At 40.9% G+C, this 25,983-nt stretch overlaps 1 protein-coding gene across 1 annotated transcript in view; it reads left to right on the top strand.

Moving 5' to 3' along the window:
• TRIM33 (tripartite motif containing 33) overlaps positions 1-25,983 on the top strand; it is a 149,419-nt gene that overhangs the window by 49,570 nt on the left and 73,866 nt on the right. The window contains 3 exon segments of the mRNA XM_030220415.1: positions 6,332-6,479; positions 11,753-11,888; positions 23,268-23,384. Coding sequence (XP_030076275.1) covers positions 6,332-6,479; positions 11,753-11,888; positions 23,268-23,384 — 401 coding nt within the window.

The raw sequence follows: 25,983 nt of genomic DNA, 5'->3' as shown, positions 1-25,983 counted from the left end.
GACACCGATGAAGGGTGCATGGAAGTCAGATGAACATCCCCGTTACTTCTCAGAGGAGTTCTATGAAATACAATCTGACCTCCCCTCCACAGGAATGGAGGTTGTCTCCATCTGCAAGCCTTTCCATAAGAACATAAGAAAAGCCATACTGGATCAGACCAATGATCTGTCTAGCCCAGTATCCTGTTTCCAACAGTGGCCAAGCCAGCTCACAAGTACTTTTCAGAAACCCAAAATAGTGGCCACATTCCATGCTACCGATACCAGGGCAAGCAGTAGCTTCCCCCATGTCTGTCTAAATTGCAGACTATGGACTTTTCCTCCAGGAATTTGTCCAAACCTTTTTTAAAACCCAGATATGTTAACTGCTGTTACTACATCCTCCGGAAAAAGAGTTCCAGAGCTTAACTATTCGTTGAGTGAAAAAATATTTTCTCCTATTTGTTTTAAAAGTATTTCCATGTAACTTTCTTGAGTGACTCCTAGTCTTTGTACTTTTGGAAGTAGTAAAAAATCGATTCACTTCCACTTGTTCTTCACCATTCTGGATTTTGTAGACCGAAATCATATCTCACCTCATCTGTCTCTCTTCCAATCTGAAGAGCTGTAATCTCTTTAACCTTTCCTCATTTGAGAAGGAGTTCATCCCTATATCATTTGGTTGCTCTTCTTTGAACTTTTTGAGATACGGCGACCAGAACTGAACGCAATACTCGAGGTTCGGTTGTACCATGGAGCAGTAGAGGCATTATAGTATTTTTGGTCTTATTTACCATCCCTTTTCTAATAATTCCTAGCATCCTGTTTGCTTTTTTTGGCCACTGCTTTACACTGAGTAGAATTCAGCATATTTACGAAAACACCTAAATCTTTTTCTTGGGTTCTGACCACCAAGGTGGACACTAGTATCAGTTAACTATGATTCATTTTACTTTTGCCAATGTGCATTTGTGCACATTAAATTTCATCTGCCATTGATATTCTAGTCTTCCAATTTGCTAAGGTTTTTTCACAATATACAAGTGTTTTAACAACTTTGAAATTTAGTCATCTGCAAATTTAATTCTCACTCATCCCAATGTCCAGATCATTTATAAATGTTAAATAGCACCAGTACCAATACTGATCCCTGTGGCACTCCACTATTCACCCTTCTCCATTAAGAGAAATGACACCCTATATAATACAATTTACACGGACACATTAATAAATAATAAAAGAGCATTATATAATAGAGTAATCTTCTAGAACAGATCAGACAAGAAAAGATGTTTTAACATTTGTAATGAAATACAATGTCCATACTAATAGTTTAGTGAAAGCTGTCAAAAGACATATTTCAATGCTCAATGTGTATCCTTGTTTTCATCAAATGAGAATTTTGTTTGCATATCAGAGAATTAGTAACTTGAATGACATATTGTGTACAGCAGAAATATGGAATTGTAGTAGGGACATAATAGGAGGAAGTGGTCATCATAAGGTATGTGGGTCCTGCTCAGTTTATTGATCACATACTGGCAAGGTGAACCCACTTTATGCAGAAACCACATGCTCTTCTGAGAACATAATATATTTATTAGTGTCTCTGTAAATTGTATTGTATAAGATAAACTTCTCGATCCTTAAAAACGTGATTAATAGAGCATAGACATTTGCATTCAAGCACATAAGTTACATGAACCTCTACTTGCACTTTTGTTTTTTTAAGAGAAACATGTTTTTTTCAGATTTGCAATGTACTGTGTTAGAACAAATAAGGATTACAGAAAGAAGAGGAGATGTTCGAAAAATACTTCGTCAGCGTGAACAGAAGTGGATCCCCACTGAACCAACGTAACCATCCAGTCTACTGAATTACATCACTATTAAATATGACAGTGGACAGAAAAGACACAAGTTCCTTTGCTCAGCTTACCTCAAACACTTGAAACTAAACTAAAAACCCATTAACCTGCCATTATCAAAACACATGTTAATCTTGTTGGTCTTGACAAATTCTACTGCTTTGATCTACTACAAACTCTCACTGTTTCGCATAAATTGTAACCATCCTGGATCTAAGGGTCCTTTACAACTTTCTGAACACAGAATAGTTCAGGATGGTTTCCCTGAACTTCCTACTCCCTGTGGTTCAGGGCAATGATTGGCTCTGTTCTCTGCATTTGAGGGGTGCTATGCACGGGGAAGTCTTTTTGTTTTCGACTGGGGTATTCTACTTCCTTTACCTATATTTTTCTGGTTTGGTCTGACACCCAACTCGGTGGGGTTCACTTCAGTTTACTTAGTGCGTCTCATCTTTGCAACCTCTAGTTTTTGTACGAAGTTTGCTTTTGTCACAGACCCCAGTCACATATCTGTATGTTAGGGGACCTCAAAGTTGATCTCCCCACTTGATAAGTGCTCCTTTTGAGCTGCTTATTTTTCTATCGTTTGACATGCTTCACCTGTTTTTGATGGCTGTTCCGATCACAGGGTCAATGGACTCCAGCCCTGGTGGAGGTTCCAATATTTCATCGCAGTAGTGGTTCTCTGCACGCACCCTAGGTTCCTGCCTCAGCTTGTTTCTGTGTTCTAGCTACATCAGTTAATTGTCTTGCCTACGTTCTTTTGCAGTTCTTATACCCCTGGTGGGTGTGCATTGCACTCCTTGTACCACAGGCATTTTCCTCAACTTTTTTATTTCCTTTCATCCCAACAGGATGTGTCGCCATCGAGGAATGCACAATATCTAATTGGCTACCTGATTATTTTCTTTACGCTCAGTCTGGACTGCCCAGGAGGATCCTCTTCAGACTCGCAGTGTCAGAGCCATGGCTGTGGTGTTAGCCTACACTGGAGAAATTTGCTAGGCAGCTGTGTGGTCTTCATTCCACACATTCACATTTTGTTCCTGTTTTAGATAGCATGCTTTAAGCAGCATGCCATACATAACAGTAGATTTGGATAGATAGTAATGCAGCATTAGTTTGGTTTCTAGAATTCCACCCACCTAGACCCATTTTTATTCTGTCCCAGGCTACACTGTCGCCAATTTGCATGTGGTTTCAGGTTTATCTATATATTCTGACCTCACCGTTGCGAGGTGCACTTCGTCATTGGTTGTTGTTTTTTTTTTTTTTTTTTTTTCAGTGAGCCTGGTAGCTAGGGATTCCCCACATGAGAAAATATTAGTCTGCTGTCCTTGGAGAAAGCACAGATACCTTGGATTTGTCTCCCTTTTCTCCTAAGCTATAGTATTGTACTGTGGGTTCCATGCTTGTGCGGCGGGGGGGAAGGCACTCATGCATGTGCAGTGGAGCATGAATCGTGCTCCAAAGAACTCTGTAAAAGCTTGATACAAGCTCCGGACCGGGCAACGTGGATCGCATTACCATATGTGAGAATATATAGCCTGCTGTCCTCGGAGAACATCTGCTAGAGGTTAAGTATCTTCACTTTATCCAGCTAAAGTGGCCAAGTCTGAATATAAATGGGCAAAATATAACAATAGAGAAATGTTATTGAGAGAACCCAGCAGGAAGATTTGATGGAGAAGACTAATTCTTTTGTTGTGAAGTTTTCAATGGGTGGGAAAGTGGTGGCTAGCATTATTAACAGAAATTGGGCTATAAAGCGAGCCCATGAGGTTTTTCAAGATCAAGTACGAGTTGCGTTTTCAAGATCACACAATTTTAAGGAGATACTGAGCCCTGCGGATTTGTCTAAACAAGAACTTGGTGGTTAACCAATGTGGTCACTTTCAGTGTGGTCATTGCAAGATGTGTTCTTTTACATTGGAGATTTATTAATCCAATAGATGACAAACATTTTAGAATTAGGCACAAAACCATATACCAATAATCTTATGTGGTTTATGCATTAGTGTATGTGCCATAAGTTTTATGTAGGGAAGACTACTATGAGTTAGTTTACATAAAAGGATTACTAAACATCGCACCTCTTGTTGCACACTGTATACCTAAAGAATCTGTGACACTTTTTAAGTATGTTGTGATTTATGTTCCGCCAAATATTCGATGAAATTGGGACCAGATATTGATAAGACATGAACAGTGTTGGATCCACACCACAGACTTTTTAGAACCGAAGGGTTTAAATGCTCATAGTAGACAGCATTCTTTTGATCAAATTGCTTTGAAAAAGTTTTTTTGACAGTCTTTAAATGACCATTTCCAATTTGGTTTCCCGAATTAGAATAGTGGAATAATAGTTATTTAAAGAGTGGAGTTCTGCTTCTGGTTAGGGAGAATGTTAGTGTTGTGAATGCATAGGCCGCCTTGTTAGAAGTTGACGTTGTTGAAAATGTGAGTGTTTTCAACAGTTTCTGATTTTTTTTTTTTATTGATTGAATTTTTGGCATTAACGTAGGCTTTGATGTTTTATAGGTTTAATTCTGGTCAGTATGGGATTTCCAGCACTTAGTCCTCTGATGAAGCTTGTAAGGAAGTGAAACAGAGAGCCCAATTAGGGAGCAATATTTAAAGCTAAGTGCTTATTACATTCTCCACAATTCATGGAATTCAGATTGCGATCCTCAACATTAGTCTCTTTATGTCAATATGAAGTATTGCATCAAACGTTGGAGTGTGAAATAGAGTGTATAATATTAAAAAGAAGTGTTTTGAGACAGAAAAAAAAAAAAGGAGTCGGATAAATGTAGGCACAAAGATATATTTACTTGCTGCCACAGTTTGGACATTTGAAGTAACATAGTAACATAGTAGATGACGGCAGAAAAAGACCTGCACTAGTCTGCCCAACAATTTAAACTCATATGTGCTACTTTATGTGTACACCTGACCTTGATTTGTTTCTGCCATTTTCAGGGCACAGACCGTAGAAGTCTGCCCAGAACAAGGCCTACCTCCCAACCACCAGCCCCGCCTCCCCCCACCGGCTCTTGTCCTCATTTTCATTGAAATAATGGTGTGACCTCCTGTATATTTAACAGAAGTTAATAGAACGTATATTCAGCTTCAAGTTGTAGCTGAATATTACCCTCATAATTTTCTTTGAAGACCAGCAGTACATCATACTTTTTTTTTTTTTAATTTGTACCCCGCACTTTTTCCCACTCATGGCAGGCTCAATGCGGCAGGCAATGGAGGGTTAAATGACTTGCCCAAAGTCACAAGGAGCTGCCTGGGTCGGGAATCAAACTCAGTTCCTCAGTTCCCCAGGACCAAAGTCCACCACCCTAACCACTAGGCCACTCCTCCACTGTTGCTACTATATGAGATTCTACATGGAATGTTGCTATTCCACTAGCAACATTCCATGTAGAAGTCGGCCCTTGCAGATCACCAATGTGGCCGCGCGTGCAGGACGTCAGACTCACAGAAACAGAAGCCTGCGCAGCCTTCTACATGGAATGTTGCTAGTGGAATAGCAACATTCCATGTAGAATCTCCAATAGTAGCAACATTCCATGTAGAATCTCCAATAGTATCTATTTTATTTTTGTTACATTTGTACCCTGCGCTTTCCCACTCATGGCAGGCTCAATGCGGCTTACATGGGGCAATGGAGGGTTAAGTGACTTGCCCAAAGTCACAAGGAGCTGCCTGGGCCGGGAATCGAACTCAGTTCCTCAGGACCAAAGTCCACCACCCTAACCACTAGGCCACTCCTCCACTCCACTTTTGAATATGGATCACATGATGATGCTTTGCACTTAATGGACAGTTGCTTTTCTTTTGCTGCCATGGCCCTGCAAGTTCCTCTTTTTGTACACTGGATCTGTTTGATATGCCTTTACTGCTGTGTTCCTTAGATTGTAAGCTCTTTGAGCAGGGACTGTCTTTCTTCTATGTTTGTGCAGCGCTGTGGATGCCTTGTAGCGCTATAGAAATGCTAAATAGTAGTAGTAGTAGTTCCTTGAATTACTGGAGAGAATTTCTCTTGACCCATGGTCAGGATTTAATTTGACTGTGGGAGTGGGTAAAGTTGGTCACTTTTAGGTGTTCTCTGTCGCCTTCTCAGTATTCACAAAGCTATAGTACAATACAAAAAAAATGAATTACAATAATCCATAGGATCAGTAAATATATAAAATGCATGGTTTGGTGCTGTTGGGCAAAAGATTTTTTTAAGCCACTTTTATTTTTTATTGAGGCAACACTGTGTTTTTGGATGAGGTTTTGACAGACTGTGTTGTATGTTTTTTGGTATTTGGTTGTTCTTTCTGTTTGTTGGATGCCTGTGTGTGCTCTTATGTATGTGTGGCTTGTATTTTTCTAACTCTTGGAAGCTGGCCTTTAAGCGTTTTAAGTAAATAAGTTGTCAGCCCCATAAGATCCACACAGTCCGTCTCTTTGTTTCTTTTTAGGTGTGTACTAGTTGTGAAGATAATGCCAGTGCAGTTGGCTTCTGTGTAGAATGTGGGGAATGGCTTTGTAAAACTTGCATAGAGGCACACCAGCGAGTAAAATTTACTAAAGATCACATGATCCGAAAGAAAGAGGATGTCTCGTCAGGTAAGATATCTTTCATTTTTGTACTTTACTCCTGACTTTTCATCCCAGGTGACTGGCGTGAGTTTTATTTATATTATCAGTCAAAAGTGATTAGAGTATATTTCACCTGTGATAGAAAAGGTACCTAATGGGGGATGACCAGATTAGTTGTAGATCTTGGCGCAATAAATATATTGCATAGCAGACAGCTGTAAGTTTGACCTTATTGATTTGTTCAGTACATAATTATAGGGCTTCTAATATAAGAACATAAGCATTGCCTTTCTGGGATAGACTGAAGGTCCAGCAAGCCCAGTATCCTGTTTCCAACACTGCCCAATCCAGGTCACAAGTTCCTGACAAGATCCCAAAACAGTAAACAACTTCTTTTTTTTTTTTTGTAATGGTCAGTCCCTTTAGAATACCACCCTAAGACTCCTTTGCCATGCTTGCCGTTCCAACCATATTTCTCCATTATTCAAGTCGCATCATTGGCTTCCAGTCGAACAGCACATTTATTTTTAAGTACTTATTCTCACTTTCAAGGCTTTCAGGATCGGCCTTCCATTCTATCTTCCCTCACAATTCCCTCTTCACACAGCAGGACCCTCCGTTCCCTGAATGACCAAGGCTCGTTCTTCCCAGTCCAAAATATGAGTCCACCAGGCACTGATCATTTTTTCGCTGCCCCCACCCCTGTGGAATTCCTTACCTCTCACTATTCGGTCTGAACTGTCTCTTAAAACTTATAACTTCCAACAAGCTTTCCCTTCTTCAGAGTAAGTGCAGTAGGTTTTTTGTGTTTGATTAGCCATATCCTTGCCCTCCCCCACCTCTCCTCTTCCCTCCCCTTTCTCTGTTTTGTCCTTCTGTATTGGTGATATGTATGGCCTTATTGCGCTTTCCTATTCACCATTGTAGTTCCTTTCCTTCCTTTTGCTTATTGTTTTATGATTATTGTGCACTACTTTGAACTGCTAGCTAGCAAAGGCGGTATAAAAAATCCAAATAATTAAAAAAACAACAGATTTTATGCTACTTATCCCAGGAATAAGCAGTGGATCCAAGTCTACCTTAGTAGTGGCTTAGGGACTTAAGAAATTATCCAAACTTTTTAAAAATCCTGCTAAGCTAACTGTTTTTACCACATTCTCTGGCAACAAATTCCAGAGTTTAATCACACGTTGAGTGAAAAATATTTTCTCCGGTTTGTGTTAAATTTACTACTTAGTAGCTTCTTTGTGTGCCCTCTAGTCCTAGTATTTTTGGAAAGAGTAAACGAGTGATTCACATCTACTCACTACTCATTCCACGCCACTCAGTTTTTTATAGACCTCTATCATATCTCTCCTCAGCTGTCTCTTCTCCAAGCTGAAGAGCCTTAGCCGCTTTAGCCTTTCCTCATAGGGAAGTCCCATCCCCTTTATCATTTTTGTTGACCTTTCAATACATTTTCTAATTCCGCTATATATTTTTTGAGATGCGGTGACCAGAATCGCACACGGTATTTGAGTGTGGTCGCACCATGTAGCGATAGAGACATTATCTCATTTTTGTTTTCCATTCCTTTTCTGATAATTCCTAACATTCTGTTTTTTTTAGCCACCGCTGTACACTGAGCAGAGAGGTTCACATATCAACAATGTCACCTAGATGTCTTTCCTGGGCGGTGACTCCTAATGTGGAACCTTGCATCACATGATGTAGTTTGGTTCCTCTTTCCCACATGCAACACTTTGCACTTCCTCACATTAAACGTCATTTGCCATTTGGATGCCCAGTTGCATAAGAATATAAGAGTATCTGTACTGGGTCAGACCAGTGGTCCATCTAGGCCAGTATCCTGTCTTATACTATTTAAAGCTTGAACAGAGTATGCTTGCCCACCTTGTGAAAGCAAATGTCATGTACCACATGCTCTGAATCCTTCCATGGTAATTTGTTATAAGCGACTGTACTTTCTTAAAGACTTAGCCTTGCAGGACAGAAGTGGTTTTATTTTTAAATATTCTCAATGTACTGTTTAGTAGTGTATATTCCTGATACTGTATCATATTCCTGTTTCTAGGATTCAGTTTGCCATCTTCAAGTTTACCTAATTGATTATGATTATGCTTATGTTTTAATGCTTTGTTTAATACCTACCGTACTTGGCGTTCACCATTACGGTATTTTGTAAGCCACATTGAGCGTGCTAATATGTGGGAAAATGTGGGATACAAATGTTACAAATAAATGATTTCTCTCTTATAACAAAATTGTACGTTTTATGCCAAGCTCACCACCTTGAGGGAATCTCTTCATAAAGGCGGTTAATAAATCCCAATAAATCTTATTTGTTTTACTCCTGTGATGTCACTGGAAACTTCTAGCGAGATCTCACTTAGAACATTGCCCACTGTCCTGGAGGCCATACTTCTTGAAGGAAACAGACAAAAGGGGAAGCAGTCTAGAGAAGAGTTGCCAAAATAGGACAGAATATGTACCAATAATCTTATGATTAATGCCTTAGGATTTGAATTTGTATATCCTAGGAGAGATGGGGAGATATCTTTCAGGTATTACATTTCTTTAATACTCAAGAAAACATTTTTGAGGGATGATATGAGGCTCCAAGGGAACGAGCAAGGAATTATTTTCTTACGTGTGTTGTATATATGGCGTGCCCTCCTGGTGGAGATAGCAGCTAAAACAGCAGACTTCAGAAGGCGTGACTAAACCTAAACATGGGGATAAAGGTGAGCTGGCAGATGTGTGTCTGGATTTTCAGAAAGCATTTGACAAAGTACTTCGTGCATGACTCTTGTGAAAATTAAATTAAAAGTCCTAGGTTAGGAGTTGTGGTGCTGAACTGGTTAGAAGAAAGAAAACACAGTAGGGTCAAATGAGCATTATTCTCAGTGGAGAAGGATAAATAGTGGAGTTCCCAGGGTTTGTGCTGGGATTACTGCTTAATGAGCTGGAAATAGGAATAACAAGTGAAGTGGTCAAATTTGTTGATAGCTGTTCAAAGTTGTTAAATCGTAAGTGGATCTTATGGGGCTGGGAGACTGGGCATCCAAATGGCAAGTGAAATTTAATGTGAGCAAGTGCAAGGTACGAGATGGGAAGGCGGTAGAACGAGAGGACATGAAATGAGATTGAAGGGGGGCAGACTCAGAAAAGATGTCGGGAAGTATTTTTTCACAGAGAGGGTGGTGGATGCTTGGAATGCTCTCCCGCGGGAGGTGGTGGCGATGAAAACGGTAACGGAATTCAAACATGCATGGGATGTGCATAAAGGAATCCTATGCAGAAGGAATGGATCCTCAGAAGCTTAGCTACAATTGGGTGGCAGAGCACGTGGGGGGAAGAGGGGTGGTGGTTGGGAGGCGAGGATAGGGGAGGGCAGACTTTTATACGGTCTGTGCCGGAGCCGGTGATGGAAGGCGGGACAGGTGGTTGGGAGGCAGGAAAAACTGCTGGGCAGACATAAGGTCTGTGCCCTGAGAAAGACAGGTACAAATCAAGGTAAGGTATACACATGAGTTTATCTTGGGCAGACTGGATGGACCGTGCAGGTCTTTTTCTGCCGTCATCTACTATGTTACTATGTAAGGTGATGCACATAGGGAAGAGCAGCCCATACTATAGCTACATGATGCAGGCTTCTACATTAGGAGTCACCACCTGGGAAAAGGATCTGGGTGTTGTCAATGTTGTACGTTTGGGAAGCTCGCCAGGTGCCCTTGGCCTGGATTGGCCGCTGTCGTGGACAGGATGCTGGGCTCGATGGACCCTTGGTCTTTTCCCAGTGTGGCATTACTTATGTACTTATGTCCTCTACTTGGCTCACTTTTATTACATAGAGCAGTGATTTAACCTATTGTGATGTCATAGTGGCTCATTCCGCCAATAAGAGCCAACCTCATTAGTGATGTCACAATGGCTTGATTGTATAGAATGTTTGTAGGTTTAGGAAGCTTGCCAGGTGCCCTTGGCCTGGATTGGCCGCTGTCGTGGACAGGATGCTGGGCTCGATGGACTCTTGGTCTTTTCCCAGTATGGCATTACTTATGTACTTAAGTTGAAATTCTCCTTGTAGTATTCAGTGGTGGCCAAGAAAACAAATAGAACATTAGGAATTAGGAAAAGAATGGAGAAAAAACTGATATTTTGATGATTTTGTATAGCTCCATGGTGCGACCACACCTCGAATACTTTGTGCAGTTCAGGTTGCTGCATCTCAGATATAGCAGAATTAGAAAAAGTACAGAAAAGGACAACCAAAAAGATAAAAGGGGACGGAATGACATCCGCATGAGGAAAGGGTTAAAGAGGCTAGGACTTTTCAGCTTGGAGAAGAAACGGCCTAGGTGAGAGAGGAAATTAGCGATTCACATCCACTCTCCACTCATGATTTTATAGACCTTTTTTCCCAAAAGTGTGTGCCCTATAAGCATATGTAGAACAAATTGGAAAACGTATTCCTTCGTTCAATGTGTAAGCTTTGGAATTCATTGTTGGAGAATGTGGTAAAAGCAGCAAAGCAGGGTTTAGAAAAGGTTTGGACAAATTCATAAAAAAGTCTCTCAACCATTGTTAAGGTAGACTTAAATCCACTGCTTGTTCCTGGGATAAGCAGCATGAAATCTGTTTTACTTTTTTGGGATCCTGCCAGGTACTTGTGGCCACTGTTGGAAACAGAATGTTGAGCTTGATGGACCCAGTACGCTGATGCTTATGTGTTTAACACAGAATCATTAATTGCAAATAATTAGAAGACATTGTAGAAATACAGGCACTCGTGTAATCGGGTCTCTGGCTCTTTGTTCCACATGTTGACTGAGTTGGATGGCAGAGTACGGTCCAGAAAAGCCACAGGTATTTAAGAAGCTAGAACCGTTCTAATAGTCATAGCTAAATACATTACACAGCTTTATGATCAGATTGGGGAGAGGGCAGGAAGTCTGGGCATGTACTAAATAAGGTTCCTTGTTATGCCTATCTGAAAATGGAGGAAGGCGGAAGACAGCAAAATGTCCTGGACAGGGAATAGTATAAGCACTTGTGCTCTGTGGCTGGCAGGTGGGGTGTTTCCTTGGCAGGGCGGACAGGAATAACTGGACAGACGAGACCAGCTGTTTTTTTTTTTTTGGGGGGGGGGGGGGGGGGGGGGATGTATGGTGTTTGCCACTTTCTGTTAACATAGTTGTCACAGGAAAAATACATGTGGTTTGCAAAGAATGATATGCAGTAGCATATTATGCAATTAGAAAGTATTTCTGACATTATGAACATGATTTGTATTGTAGAAGAATCTGTGGGAACATCAGGCCAGCGTCCAGTCTTCTGTCCAGTCCACAAACAGGAACAGTTAAAACTTTTCTGTGAAACATGTGATAGGCTGACGTGCCGAGATTGTCAGTTACTCGAACACAAGGAGCACAGGTAGGAGTAATATTTAAAAGCAATATTTGTGTAACATGTTTTCCATTAGAACAATTGCCAGTAAGCTTACAAATAAGGCAGTGTGTGTTCACTTTCCATTAGTTTTTTGTTTGTTTGTTTGTTTTGTTACATTTGTACCCCGCGCTTTCCCATTCATGGCAGGCTCAATGCGGCTTACATGGGGCAATGGAGGGTTAAGTGACTTGCCCAGAGTCACAAGGAGCTGCCTGTGCCTGAAGTGGGAATCGAACTCAGTTCCCCAGGACCAAAGTCCACCACCCTAACCACTAGGCCACTCCTCCACTGCAATTGCAATTTCTCTATATAAAAGCTTATTTTACTGTTTATATTTTCATTTGTTTTTAATGTGAATTAGGCACTTATTTTAAGGAGTGAGAGAATTTATTGTATTGTATTTAAGGGGAACCATAGAATTGCAGATTTTCATTTGGCCTGAGGATAGTGTCACACAGGTTTTAAAACAGTTTGAAAACGAGTAATGCTGACAAAATGAAGGCTCATTGAAAAGTTCATTTTCCTTGAATATTCATTTGACAATAGTGGAAACAAAAATTCGCAACATCTCTTGATTAAATATATACATTCTTTGAATAAAAACATTAATTTAGGAATTTCATCTTCCGGTAGGGAGACATTCTGATGAATTTCAATTTTTAGTTTAAAAAAAAAATATTCACCTTGGCCCTGAGAAATTATGAATGGGGCAATATTTCATAAAAATAATCACTTCATTTCACTGTAGCTTTTGCAGTAGGTTGTAAATTTCAGCTTAACAGTGGTTCATATCACTAGGAAGGTTAAGGACAATGGGGGGGGGGGGGGGGGTGCTAAGAATATTAACCTCCTGGAGAAGCTAGTCCATAATTTCAGCTTTTGATTTCTTTCTCCTGCTACTGCCGATAAGTGTGTGTTAACCTACCTATAGGAGTCTGAAATGAAGAATTTTTGGCAGTCCCTGGACTTCTATAGACTAACAGCCTATTTATACAAACAAAGTCATGAAAAAGGTTATTTTCCCCTAAATATGAGAGGAAATACTTCTGAGGACTGCCTTTTTTTTTTCCTGACCCTTCTTATTGAGTCCCTTTAGTTACTCTGGTCAACCTTTTAATATTCAAATTATTTCTATATTGTATATTCTGCCTGTTCCATAATGCTTCAGTGCCCTTCGGAACTAGAATTTTATAGTTTTCTTTTTCAGATGCTCTCTTTATGCAAATTAACTATTTGAATTTCTTCATCCAGAATAGCAACAAGTTATGAGTTTGTGATGTCTGTCTAAAATTTATATGAACAAAACCTGTAATTTTATTTTTAGGTCTTGTTTCTGTTTTTATTGCTAACAGGTAACTGTTTAGAGACCTTTCCAGATGTCCATATTTAAAAATAGAAAGCTTAGTAGATGAGTGGGGCTTGATAGCTATCTTTTAATATGTACATTGGTTTTTGGTGTGTCAAGTTCCGATTTGTAAAACATTTGTGCTTTGGTTCCAGTTAACTGTTATGCAAATATATTAGCAGCACTGAACTGGTTTACTCATGTTTTCTTTTCTCAGGCTGACTAAACTAGTACTGTCCAAAAGGAGAAAGCATGCTTTCACAGATTTAGTGGACTTGTGTTTAGTCTGCTGGCAAATTTCTGCTCTTGTAACAGTTAATCAAAGAACTCTGTCCTTTTTTCCTCAACAGAGATTTAAAGTTATAAAATTTAGAACATTATACACCACCTAACTGCAAGAGGTAAACCATAAGCTTTAATAGCTTTAATTTATACATTTTCTTTGTACTTTCAGGTCAGTTCTTGATTGAGTATACAGCTGACTTTCCTTCAATCTGTGCTAGACTTAGGCATGCCCATTTCATCATTTTGAAGATGGCAGTGGGACTCAGTGTCTCCCAAAGAAACAAGGAAGCCTTTACCTTCAAAAGAAGTCAAAAATATCCAAAGCAGACAAAAAGCTATATTTTTAATCATTTTCTATAAATTGCCTCATACTGTCTCCTGCCAACATAATTTTCCATTATGTAGCTTCCCACTATTCTAGAACCTGTGGGATAGTTATGTCCAACCAGCAGGTGGAGAACTGAAAACTGAGCTGAGACATCTCTCGGCATCCTGTCCTTCCCCCTCAGTATTTTCTGTCTCAAGCAGGGTGGGTGGACACGCTTTTCAGCCTCCGGTTCTGAGTGCTTTGCTTCTGGTCCAGTTGATCAACTGATTTATAGTTGAGTTTTGCGGGTGGCTTGAGTCTGCAGAGTCATATCTGTAGGTCTTCAGATCCCTGTCTCTGGTGCCCTATGAATTTACTTCCATCACCTCTCCCATTTCCTTTGTTCCTGTGGAGCTCTCCTTTTCCAGCACAACAGCCTTTAAAAACACACGTGCACACACACACACACACACACACGAGAAATAGGTTTACTGGAGAGCATGGGACAGAGTATCAGTCCTGAGCCTGTCTCATCTGTGCTAAGACTTGTGGAGACTGTGAGCTTCGGTGGAAGCAGCTGTCAGTGGCAAGTCCGACTAAAGTTTGACTCAACTGTTTGGAGGCTTGCAAGCTCTACTTGGCTACGGATCCTGATTCACCACTTGGGACACATGTGCACTTGTGACAGTCGAAGTGAATGATGATTCCGTGGAGATAGTTGCTGTGGTATCTGCTGGCTGATGTCAGGGTATTGCAGTTCATGCAAGCTGGGAATCCTGCATAACGCGGAGGAAATATTTGGCAGCAGCACATCTTCTGGTTTGGTGCAGTATCTGAATATGATGGGGTCTTTGGACAGGGCCGGTGTGCAGGTTGATGCAGGAGAGCGAGGAATGGGCACCATTTCATCGGGGCTGGTTGTCAATAAGGAGCAACTTCTGTCTGATCATGTGCGGAACATGGCTGCCATTTTACAGTTTCAGGGCCCAACAGAGCATTCAGCTGCATCAGGATCTTTGTTTTCTCTGCCTATTTACTGAAGCAGGGACAATCAATAGTTTCTGCAAGGTGCTTCAGTTTCTTGCCCTCTGCCTCCTCCAGCTCCTAACAAATCTCATTTAGACCTCCAATAGTGGACAGATGAGGCCCTCTGCTTCTCCCTCCTTATCTGATGTGGCCTCAGACTATTCAGAGGAGCCATTGGAGGAGGGAGAACTTCCTTCTGAGGAGGGTGATGATCTGAAAGTACTGAGGTTGTTTCATAAAGAGGAGCTCAGTACTCTTATTTCTGAGGCACTGGTGGTGTGTTCTATTGAGGAGCCTTCTGCTTTGACGCCAGGAGTTCTTTCTTCATTGATCATGAGGAGGCTGAGTTCCATCTAAGGGCCTTCCTGATGCATCCAGACATTCAGGACCTGATTACAGCAGAATTGGGTCTCACTGGATGTGAGGCTGAGAGTGGGAAGAGCCATGGCTTGTCTCTACTTGTTAGTTCCGGAGGAGAAAGATAAATTGCAGTTTCCCAGTGTGGACTTCTGGTTTCGAAGGGGGCATTGCCCTAAAAGTCCTACAGGATAGGAAGTTAGAAGGCTTGCTCAAATAAGTCTTTGAAGCGGCCTCTTTGGGTCTTCAAGCGATTATACAGCTCGTAGGTGGCATCAGCAGTCAGCAACACAAGATGGGTGTTCCTTGGACCCAGGAGAATGGGAACTATCCGGCCAGGGGTTTCAGCTGATAGTAGACAGATGGGGTTCTGCATTTTTGGACTTGATGTTGATGAAAAAGAATGCCAAAGTGCTCAAGTCCTTCAGCCGGCAGAAAGAACCGGGCTAAATAGGCATCGATGCCCTACTGCAACCCTGGCCAGAGACACATCTACTGTATGTCTCCCCTCCTTGGCCCATGGTAGGCCGTGTTGAAAAGCATTGTATTGCACCGGAATAGAATAATTCTTGCAGCCCCGGATGCCATGGTATGCAGACCTGATTCAACTGTTGGATGGGGTTCTCTCCGTCTTCCACAGGTACATGGCCTACTGAAGCAAGGTCTGGTGCTCATAGGGGATCCGTACCCCTTTGGTCTAACGACTTGGTTGAGATAAAATGGTTATTCTCATTCTGTCATTGCTACCATGCTTCAGGCTTAGAAACTTGAGGGTATGGAGAATGTTAAAGGGCTGATCTGAGGGTGGACTTTCTTCCTTCTCTGCTCAGATCATGCACATCCTAGCATTTCTCCAGGCAGGCCTTCAGAAAGGATTGGCGTTGGGTTCTCTAAAAGTTTAGGTTGCTGCTTTGCCCTGTTTCAGGGGCCAACTACAGAAGACATCTCTTGTAGTTCACTCAGATATTCAGTACTTGTGGGGAGTGGGCTCTTCAGAAGCCTCCTTTTGAGCCACTCTGGAAGGCCTCCCTGAAAGATGTTAGGCTAAAGACAGCATTCTTGGTGGCTGTTGAGTCGGCACGTAGGGTTTTGGAACTTCAGTTTCTCTCGGAATCCTTGTGCATGGTTCCGTCCTTTCTTCTGAAAGTGGTATCAGCATTTCATCTCAACCAATCTGTGGAGCTTTTGTCCTTTTTCCAGAGAGAATGAAAAGTATCAGTAATCTTGAAGGGACTCGATGTGCTTAGAGGCCTCATTAGATATCGAAGTCACGGATGTGCATAGAATCCTCATTAGATATAAGAAACGGATGAGTTTCACACATCGTACAGACTGTGCTTTTTAGTAAGCAGAGGCTTGGCCTCATGGCTTCCAAGCCCACGATTACTAGATGGCTGAAGGCGACTATCACGTCACCTTATTTGCTTGCAGGGATGCAGGCTCTTAGGCCTTGCCAACTCATTCTACAAGGCATACAGGGACATCTTAGGTAGAGAGACTACCCTACTGTGTCCGGATATTTGCAAGTAGCGATGTGGTCAGTGCTGCATGCTTTTGCCAAGCACTAGGGTGGACATTGTGGCACGGGCAGAAGCCAGTTTTGGGGCTTTGGTTCACAGGGCAGCGGCACCAGGATACCACCCTCTAAGGATTGATTTTGAACATCCCACAGGTTCTTGAATAGTGGGAAGCTTGTGTATTAGAAGGAGAAATTAGGTCTTACCTGATTATTTTCTTACCATTAGTCCTTCCCTCTACTCCAGAGACTAAGTTTCTGAGATGTTTGGTTGGTGTGAAATAATGAGTCAAATAATGACTGTCACCTTGGCATTGTGCTTCCTGCATATCTCTTGTTCTCTACAAGTTGTTCAGAGATACGCCAACACATGTTAACGTCATCTGGTTAGTGTTAGGTTAGTGAGGAGTTAAGATTGTTGTGTTTGTTCTGAGTGTCTCCTTACTGCTTGCCTACATAAATACTGAGGAGCTTGACTAGATGCCAGGAGATGTTTCAGTTCAGTTTTCATTTCTTTATCTCCACCTGCTAGTTGATGAACACAACTTTCCCTCAGGTTGTGGAATAGTGGGAAGGACTAATGGAAAGAGGTAAGATCTAACTTCTCCATAATTAAGCAATAGAAGAGCAACATGGAAATATGTAAGAAATTGTGCAGAATGCTTTCAAGTCTGATTATGATCCATTTTCTTCAATTATACAAATATGGGTGAATCAGTTGATTAAAAAAATTACACTGCAACATCACCACTTTTTTTTTTCTCTTTTGTTGTCATTGTTTACCATAATTTAAGCTGATATAGTTCTCTAGGTCTTCCTATCCAATTTCCCTTTTTTAACTTGTGTGTTAACTTTTTTGAAATGAATATAACATCAAACATATAAAAGGCGAGTGGCGTACTCACTCGCAAAAGCGCAGTAGAGACTTCCCTCTCTGCCTCGCCCCCGCATCAATACGTGATGACGGGGGCGGGACAGAGCGGGAAGTCTCTACTGGTAAGTTCAATAAAGACAGTGCTCAGGCTGGGTGGAGGGGCGGCGGCGGCGACCCGTGGGTGGGGGGCTCGGAACCCCCCCCCCCCCATTCCAAAACTAGCCCGCTTGGACGGGCTCAACGGCTAGTAGTAATATAGAAGACGGCAGATAAGCACCTGTACTTGTCCGTTCAGTGTACCCAATGAGATAAATGAACAAAGAGTTGACTGTGCATGGGTCCAATGTTATAAAAATCCATCTGAGGTTCTTTCCCCATTGCTCTGTGTTAGTCAAACCAGAGGAGTGAGATGGCTAAGTCGCACTGTGCTTGGATCCTGTTCTCTCTCCCCCCCCCCCCCCCCCCCCCCCCCCCCCCCCCCCCCGGTCTTTAGGTTTAGCTGCTCATTCTTTTCTTCCATGGCCTTTTCAACCTATTGTGGAATGTCTCCTAAATTCTTTATATGTTCAGCTACATGTGAGGAAGAGGGATCTAATGAAATTACATCTGACCCTTCTTCAGCACTGAGGAATGATGTTCCATAAGATGATGTTTTGCATTCAAACTTTGTCAGTAACATGGCTACAGAAGTTCTTCTCTTGAGCAGGAAATTGTTGTCTTTGGCCTTTTGAAATATTATAGAAACCCCGAAGACAACAGTAGCTGGGCCTGTACATGGAAGAACCAGAAAAAAATTCATAAGGGGTAGCAAACTTTCAAAATATCCCAAAAAGAGCATGAAACATGCAGTTTGCTAACAGGATGGCTAAACCAGACTGTGGGGAGCTATGAAAAATCTCACAATTTAAACAAACGAGGCCTCAAAACTCAGAGCAATGGTCTGACCAAACATGTCAGCCTGTCCCCAAAAGGATTCCTAGATATTATCATTGGCCCTGCTAAATTTTGTATCCACAGGAAAAAAAACTCCAGAAATGGAGAAAAAGTTGCTAAGTAAAAAACCAGAGAAAAACCACATAATTTGTTTTAGTCATCAAAAAAAACAAAAATATCCAAGTCCCCAAAGTTCCAGCACACACTACTAATAGTTCATAACTCGTATCAAAATACAGTCCCACAAATACTTAGCTTGACTGAAGAGATCTTTTCCAAATAGCTCCTCAAATTATTATTATTATTTATTTAGATTTTGCTCACACCTTTTTCAGTAGTAGCTCAAGGTGAGTTACATTCAGGTACTCTGGATATTTCTCTGTCCCAGGAGGGCTCACAATCTAAGTTTGTACCTGAGGCAATGGAGGGTTAAGTGACTTGCCCAAGATCACAAGGAGCAGCAGTGGGATTTGAACCAGCCACCTTAAGATTACAAGACCGGTGCTCTAACCACTAGGCCACTCCTCCACTAGCAACATTCCATCTAGAATCTCAAATAGTAGCAACATTCCAGAATCTCAAAAAGTGGCAACATTCCATGTAGAAACTTCAGTAGTAGCAACATTCCATATGTTTGTTTATTTAGATTTTGCTCACACCTTTTTCAGTAGTAGCTCAAGGTGAGTTACATTCAGGTACACTGGATATTTCTCTTGCTACTATTCCAGTGCATCAAGGAACTCTTCAAGTGCTACTGAACATGAACAAATTCCAGCTGTCCAAAACCTACAAACCCACTGCTTCAGGAGGTGGAACCAGAGCTTAAAGATTGTCCTAAATTGCCACCAGCTTTTATACCAAATACAGGAATAGCCAATCACAAGACAAGACGGTTCTTAAGGTAGTAATGTTCAATAGAAAGCTTGCCACTACACAGCCATATTCAAACCATTCGGTTCAACAATATTAAGTGAAAAGATGCCACAATTGCATTTGTGGCAGAATCCACTTTCCATTCAGTCTCTTTCTAGAAGGTTGGATATTAAGTACATCTTCAACATCTTCAGGATTTAATAGTGTCCTGTTATCACACTCTTCAGTAATGATGGAAGCAGCTATGAGAAGCCAAAAATGCAGATATTTTTCTAATGTGTGCAATAGAAAGGATTCTCATTAGATGGATCATAAATTCATGACCCGTCTACAATTCCAGCCAGTTTAGCCAATGTTTGGGTCAACAGAGTCCTGTTTCAGGAAACCAGTCCCTTCATCAGGAACCTCAACTTCTTCAAATTCCCGTGATGTCCAGAGTGGTTCACTCTTCATATGTGAAAAATTTCAAGATGTTGCTGACTGAAGGGACACGCCAAGATTTAACAGCAAGAGGAAATAATGACACTAAAATGCAAACTATAAAATGTTCCATTCAATGTAATCATTCATACTCTAGCAGTGTTTCAAACTTTTAGATTGTTGCTCAGTATTTGTAGGTAGTATTTTGAATGTTTTCTACACTGTATGTATCTATTGCATGATTTATTACACGCTTGGATGTCTCTATGTTGTATACATAAATACGTAAGTATTGCCATACTGGAAAAGACCAAAGGTCCATCAAGCCCAGCATCCTGTTTACAACAGTGGCCAATCCAGGTCACAAATACCTGTCAAGATCCCCAAAAAGTACAAAACATTTTATACTGCTTATCCCAGAAATAGTGGATTTTCCCCAAGTCCATTTAATAATGGTCTATGGACTTTTCCTTTAGGAAGCCGTCCAAACCTTTTTTAAACTGTGCTAAGCTAACCGCCTTTACGACATTCTCTGGCAACAAATTGAGCATGAATACCAGATTTTTAGACCGGTAGTAGTAATGCTAAATTGTGTTTCCATTCATTCTGTTAGAGTGGACACAATACACTGAAGGCTTCCATTATTTCTATAATGTTTGCACTCTCAAAGTATTATTGTTTGGAAAAATGTAAGTTTTGACTAAAAAAAAATGGCAAATGCACAAATACAGTGAGAAATATAAACGTTCCTGCATCAACCATATGTGGGCCAAGCCCGGTTGCATCCTCTTAATGGGGTGCTCTTTGACTAATGTACTAATGTCTCCTTAATATTTGGATAATATAAGATAAGTTGGTTATAGAGTACAAACCACTTTCATTACTCTCTTCAGTTTGGGGCTCAGAAAGGACTTCCTGTCTTGTGTGATTGCTCTCTTAAAACATCACACACACAAAAAAAAGCACATGAAGCCCATACAATCTCATAGACACGCGCCAATACACTCTCTGAAATCTCTTCTCCCGCGCTCTCACCACTCCTAAACCCTACCCACAGATAAAATTCAGACCTCCCTGTTCCCTCGATACTGCTCTGTCCCCCTCTCAACTCACCACTGTTATATTCCACTGTTCCATCCCCTAATAATATCCTGCATTTACTCTGTCTTATACAACTCTTCACAATGTAACCCATAATTGTACTGCAACCAATTGCACTTCCATCATTTACAATGTATTGTAAGCCACACTGAGCCCGCAAATAGGTGGGAAAATGTGGGATACAAATGAAAATAAATAAATAAATACATTTTTTAATATTGTTCATTAAGAATTAAATGTCTGAATCAAAAAGAGGATCTTACACTTTTTTTTTTTTAAACCTGCCAGCTAAATTTAGTTTTCACAGTACTTGATGTCACTGTTGGGCAATTATTTTGGCTGATGGTCTTTTTAAAGTTATGACTGAGGACTTCCAAGTAAACACCTAACAGGGATCCTAGAAGTGTGCACTGAACAAAACCTTTACACCCAATGCAGTAAATGGATGGCATGCAAACTTACCACAGTGTTATAAAAAGGAATGTTGCATTGACAGTAATCTACTGTTTTCCTGCATTAGGCTTTATTTTTCTCCCTCCATATCAGTGCTGCTTGAGGCAGTCCCCATTCACTGTTCATTATGCCAACCAACTAGAAGAATCCCTGGTGGCCCAAGAGGACCCTGGAAGCAGTTCCCTTGTTTAGCAGTATGCTAAAAACATATTGCTGGGAGTCCGGCACTGCCATTTTGCAAGATGACAGTGCAGGAGGTGGGAAAAAGTAGGCATCGCTTCTGCCTCTCGACCAAAATGGATATGGGGAGGGCGGAGGGTGCTCAGGGTTCATTTAGGCCACCAGGGATTTCTCAGGATCTTTGCCAATAAGGGTCTTTGTTGTGCTGTACTTCAGATGACTGTTTTGCTTCAGTGCTAGAATATTGACTCCAGCCCTATATTCCTAGCAACTCTGGACAAGCACAGAAACTAGTTAGTGAAAAGGTGAGGATACAACTGGAGATCAGATGTGGGTTATTTGTGGAAAATGGGCAGATGAGATGAACCTTGTGCTCTGTTGGTCATTGTACTTGGTTTCTGTTTAAAACTGATGGTGAAAATGTCTTGCCACCAAGAAGTGTGTGTGGGTGTGTCTTTTTTTTTTTTTTCTTTTTAATTTTGATTTTCCTGTTCCAGCATGAGTCTAGGGTTGTCATGGCTTTGAATTTTGCTTGGGATCAGATATAAAAGATTCTGGCTTCTACAGGCAGAGATTGGAGAGCTGGATTCCAGGCACTTGTGCTTGAGTGCTCTGGACATATACCCATATTGCCTGTGCCAAAATCTTTGTTTTCTGCCTGGTGCATCTGCCGTATCCTTTCATACTGTATCCTCTTCTCTGCTGTTTCATCCACAATGCAGTAAGATCTAAAGCTACAAATCGGGGAAAAATTATCTCTAGTTGTGCCCAAGGTGTAAAAAAAAATGTTTTAAAAAGGCTTTAATTTTTTTTTTCTTTTTTACTGGAAAGGTACCAAAAAGAAATATGTCCCTCACGTTGAATGTGTGTGGCACTGCTACTTTAACGTTAAGACAGTTCCTGCAAGTCATTTTGAGCACGCTGTACGAGTGGTTAATGTAAGACTTGATTTGTCATTTTTAGTTGAGGAAAAATTAAAATCTAACCATTAATTTTGGTACCATTTTCTTGTCTACCTAAATATATAAAGGGGAAGGGAAATGGGACTTGATATACCACCTTTCTGTGGTTTTTGCAACTACATTCAAAGCGGTTTACATATATTCAGGTACTTATTTTGTACCAGGGGCAATGGAGGGTTAAGTGACTTGTCCAGAGTCACAAGGAGCTGCAGTGGGAATCGAACCCAGTTCCCCAGGAACAAAGTCTGCTGCAGTAACCACTAGGCTACTCCTCCACTCCATAAAAAGGCAGCAGATCATTTGATATTGTTTATACAACTATTTTGTAATTACCAGTTGGTTTGTCTGACCTTGAGTCAGTTTTCAGGTCATAAAAATCTTAATTGTGAAAAATTGTCTGATCTGCTTTATGTACTTTATTCGATGCCTGGGGAGGCAGAGAATTTGTCATGTTTTCACTCGTGCATCTTTATACTTGGGTAATGTTGCATGTTTTTAGTGTTATACAAGTAGGGAGCTTTTTGAAGGTTTATTTTACATGGAAAATAAGAACTGGAGTGAAAAGATTGCACTGTAAAATGATTGACCTGTGTTCCTCATGGGCTATTTAGTCTCACAAACAGGTTTGATTTAATAATTGTCTACTGTAGAGCTAACAAGTTAATTTGATTGTATTTTTATAATCACATTTGTTTTAATATAAAACTTAATGTTTATCCTGTGTGTTTAAAGGTATCAGTTTTTGGAAGAAGCTTTTCAGAATCAAAAGGGCGCTATTGAAAATTTGCTAGCCAAACTTCTTGAAAAGAAAAATTATGTTCATTTTGCTGCTACTCAGGTCCAAAATAGGTAAGAACGAACATTTTTTTTTAATTAAAAAAAAAAAAAGAAATTTTTAAGCATGCTCTTGCGTTTGATATCTTTCTGAGACTGTGTTAGGGAAGTGCAGAACATTAAGCAGCAATGGCTGCTGCAGCTTGTACGGTGTATAATCTCCCCCCTCTTTCCAGTATGCACAGCCTTCCATATGGTGCCATTTATTAATTAGCTAACAGCCAGCTACATCAAAAATAGTTTAGAAGTTTGAATCTCTTCCTATTAAAAGTCAGATTTTTGTTTTGCTCACCTCTCCAAATGATTTTTTTTCCCCCTATTGAAAGGCTCTGGTTTGTGTTTTGCTGTGTCTTTCAGGGGGTTCTCTATTATTGAGCATCGGTTCTCAACCTGTCCTGGGGGACCACTAGCCAGTCTGGTGTGACAGGGAACCCTTATCACCACCTCAATAGGTGGCGGTAAGGGCTCCCTGTCACACCAATGTCAGGCTTACCGGTTTGTAATTTCCCGTGCTAACCCGGCAGTATCTGGGCAGCGCATGGCGATGCCTGATTACTGCTGAGTTACTGCAGTGCAAGCCATTTCTGTGGGTTTTCTGTTTCCCCGGAAATGGCGCGCTCTTGGGGCAGGACTACTGCCGGTGGTAGTCCTGAAAGAGTGATTGGTAAGCCTACGTTGGGCTTTCTGGCATTCTGTAAATGAACTCCTCTGTAATTTAAGCTAAATAATTGAAATATAGAGGGAAAAGATAATGAAATAGGATACAGGAGTAGTAGGAGGTGTGATGAGGTAAAAATTAGTGCCATGAGTTTATTTGAGAAGGGTGCTTATTTCCTTAGACCAAAGAAGTGAGTTTTCAATAGACTTTGGAATAACAAAATAATCATCGTTTCAACAGTGTCAAAGGCACTGGACATATCAAATTTGAGTATTAATATTTTGTTACCAAAATTACGTTCTGGTCTAAATTTAGCTAGGAGGGTGGTGAGAAACGTTTTAGTACTATGAGAGGGTCTAAAACTGGATTGTGAGCTATGTAAAATGGAGTGAAGTTGGACATAGTCCATTAGTTGTAGCGTGACTAACCACTCTGTTACCTTTACCAATAATGGGATTGAAGCCACTGGTCTGTAGACTACACTTAGGCTGGTTTGGGTATTCTTCGGTATGGGAGTCTAAATAATGTTGCTATTTTGAGAGGCGAATAGGCCCTGAGGTAGCATTAAAGTTATGTTTGAGTGCAAATAACTTATAAGTAAATTAGAGGCTGATTTGAGAAACTAACTAGGGCAGTTATCAAGTAGATATTGTGATTTAGTAGATTTGTGAAGAGTACTTTTGACTGGATGAGTTGTAAGTGGGTGAAAGGCCGACCAGGTTCTGTCTGCTTGGGAGCATAGTGGTGAAGGATCATATAGATTAAGAAAATGATCTATTGATGATAGGGAGTTATTTAATTCTTGTCTGATTTTAGTTATTTTCTACTTGCTGAACTAAACATGTATACTCTGGAGGAAAGGAGAAACAGGGGTGATATGATTCAGACGTTCAAATATTTGAAAGTTATTAATCCGCAAACGAACCTTTTCCGGAGATGGGAAGGCGGTAGGACATGAAATGAGATTGAAGGGGGGGCAGACTCAAGAAAAATGTCAGGAAGTATTTTTTCACAGAGAGAGTAGTGGATGCTTGGAATGCCCTCCCGCGGGAGGTGGTGGAAATGAAAACGGTAACGGAATTCAAACACGCATGGGATAAGCATAAAGGAATCCTATGCAGAAGGAATGGATCCTCAGGAGCTTAGTCAAGATCAGGAGGCGGGGCTGGTGGTTGGGGTGCGGGGATAGTGCTGGGCAGACTTATACGGTCTGTGCCAGAGCCGGTGGTGGGAGGCAGGGATAGTGCTGGGCGGACTTATACGGTCTGTGCCAGGGCTGGTGGTTGGGAGGCGGGGATAGTGTTGGGCAGACTTATACGGTCTGTGCCCTGAAGAACATAGGTACAAATCAAAGTAGGGTATACACAAAATTACCACATATGAGTTATCTTGTTGGGCAGACTGGATGGACCATGCAGGTCTTTTTCTGCCGTCATCTACTATGGTACTATGTATGTTACTCAGACTATGACACTAACTGATCAGCTGTTGGAGTGGATTCATTTGTAGTAGTTGGAATATTCAGTAGCTTATTTACTAGTGTGTAAAGTTTTTGTGGGTTAACTTTTTTTTGCCTGTAAGTTTTGAATAGTAAGTGGTTTTTGCTTTGGTAATCATGCTCTTGTATGATTTTAGGAGTTTTTTTTCCAGTTCATTGGATTTATTTTTGATCCAAATTCTTTCTTTTCTAGTACATTTACCCTTCATTAGTAGGAGGTCCTCGTTAAACCATGGAGATAACTTCTTTTTTTTGTTCGGGATTTGTTTTGTAATTGGCGCAAGTTCATCTAGAACAGTTTTGCAAGTGTCGTTCCATTGTTGGATGAAATTAGTAGATGGATTAGAGGGAAAGTAAGTTACCAAAATTCTGAGGGGTCAATTTTACCTCTGGTTTTGAAGATACGTGATGTGTTAGTAGGCTTAGATGAATGGGTGGATTCTTTCCAGTTTAGCTTG

Source organism: Microcaecilia unicolor, chromosome 12 (genome assembly GCF_901765095.1).
Source record: "Microcaecilia unicolor chromosome 12, aMicUni1.1, whole genome shotgun sequence".
Taxonomy (NCBI): domain Eukaryota; kingdom Metazoa; phylum Chordata; class Amphibia; order Gymnophiona; family Siphonopidae; genus Microcaecilia; species Microcaecilia unicolor.
The sequence above is the reverse complement of the archived record's forward strand: the minus strand, read 5'-3'. Positions and strand labels throughout refer to the sequence as shown.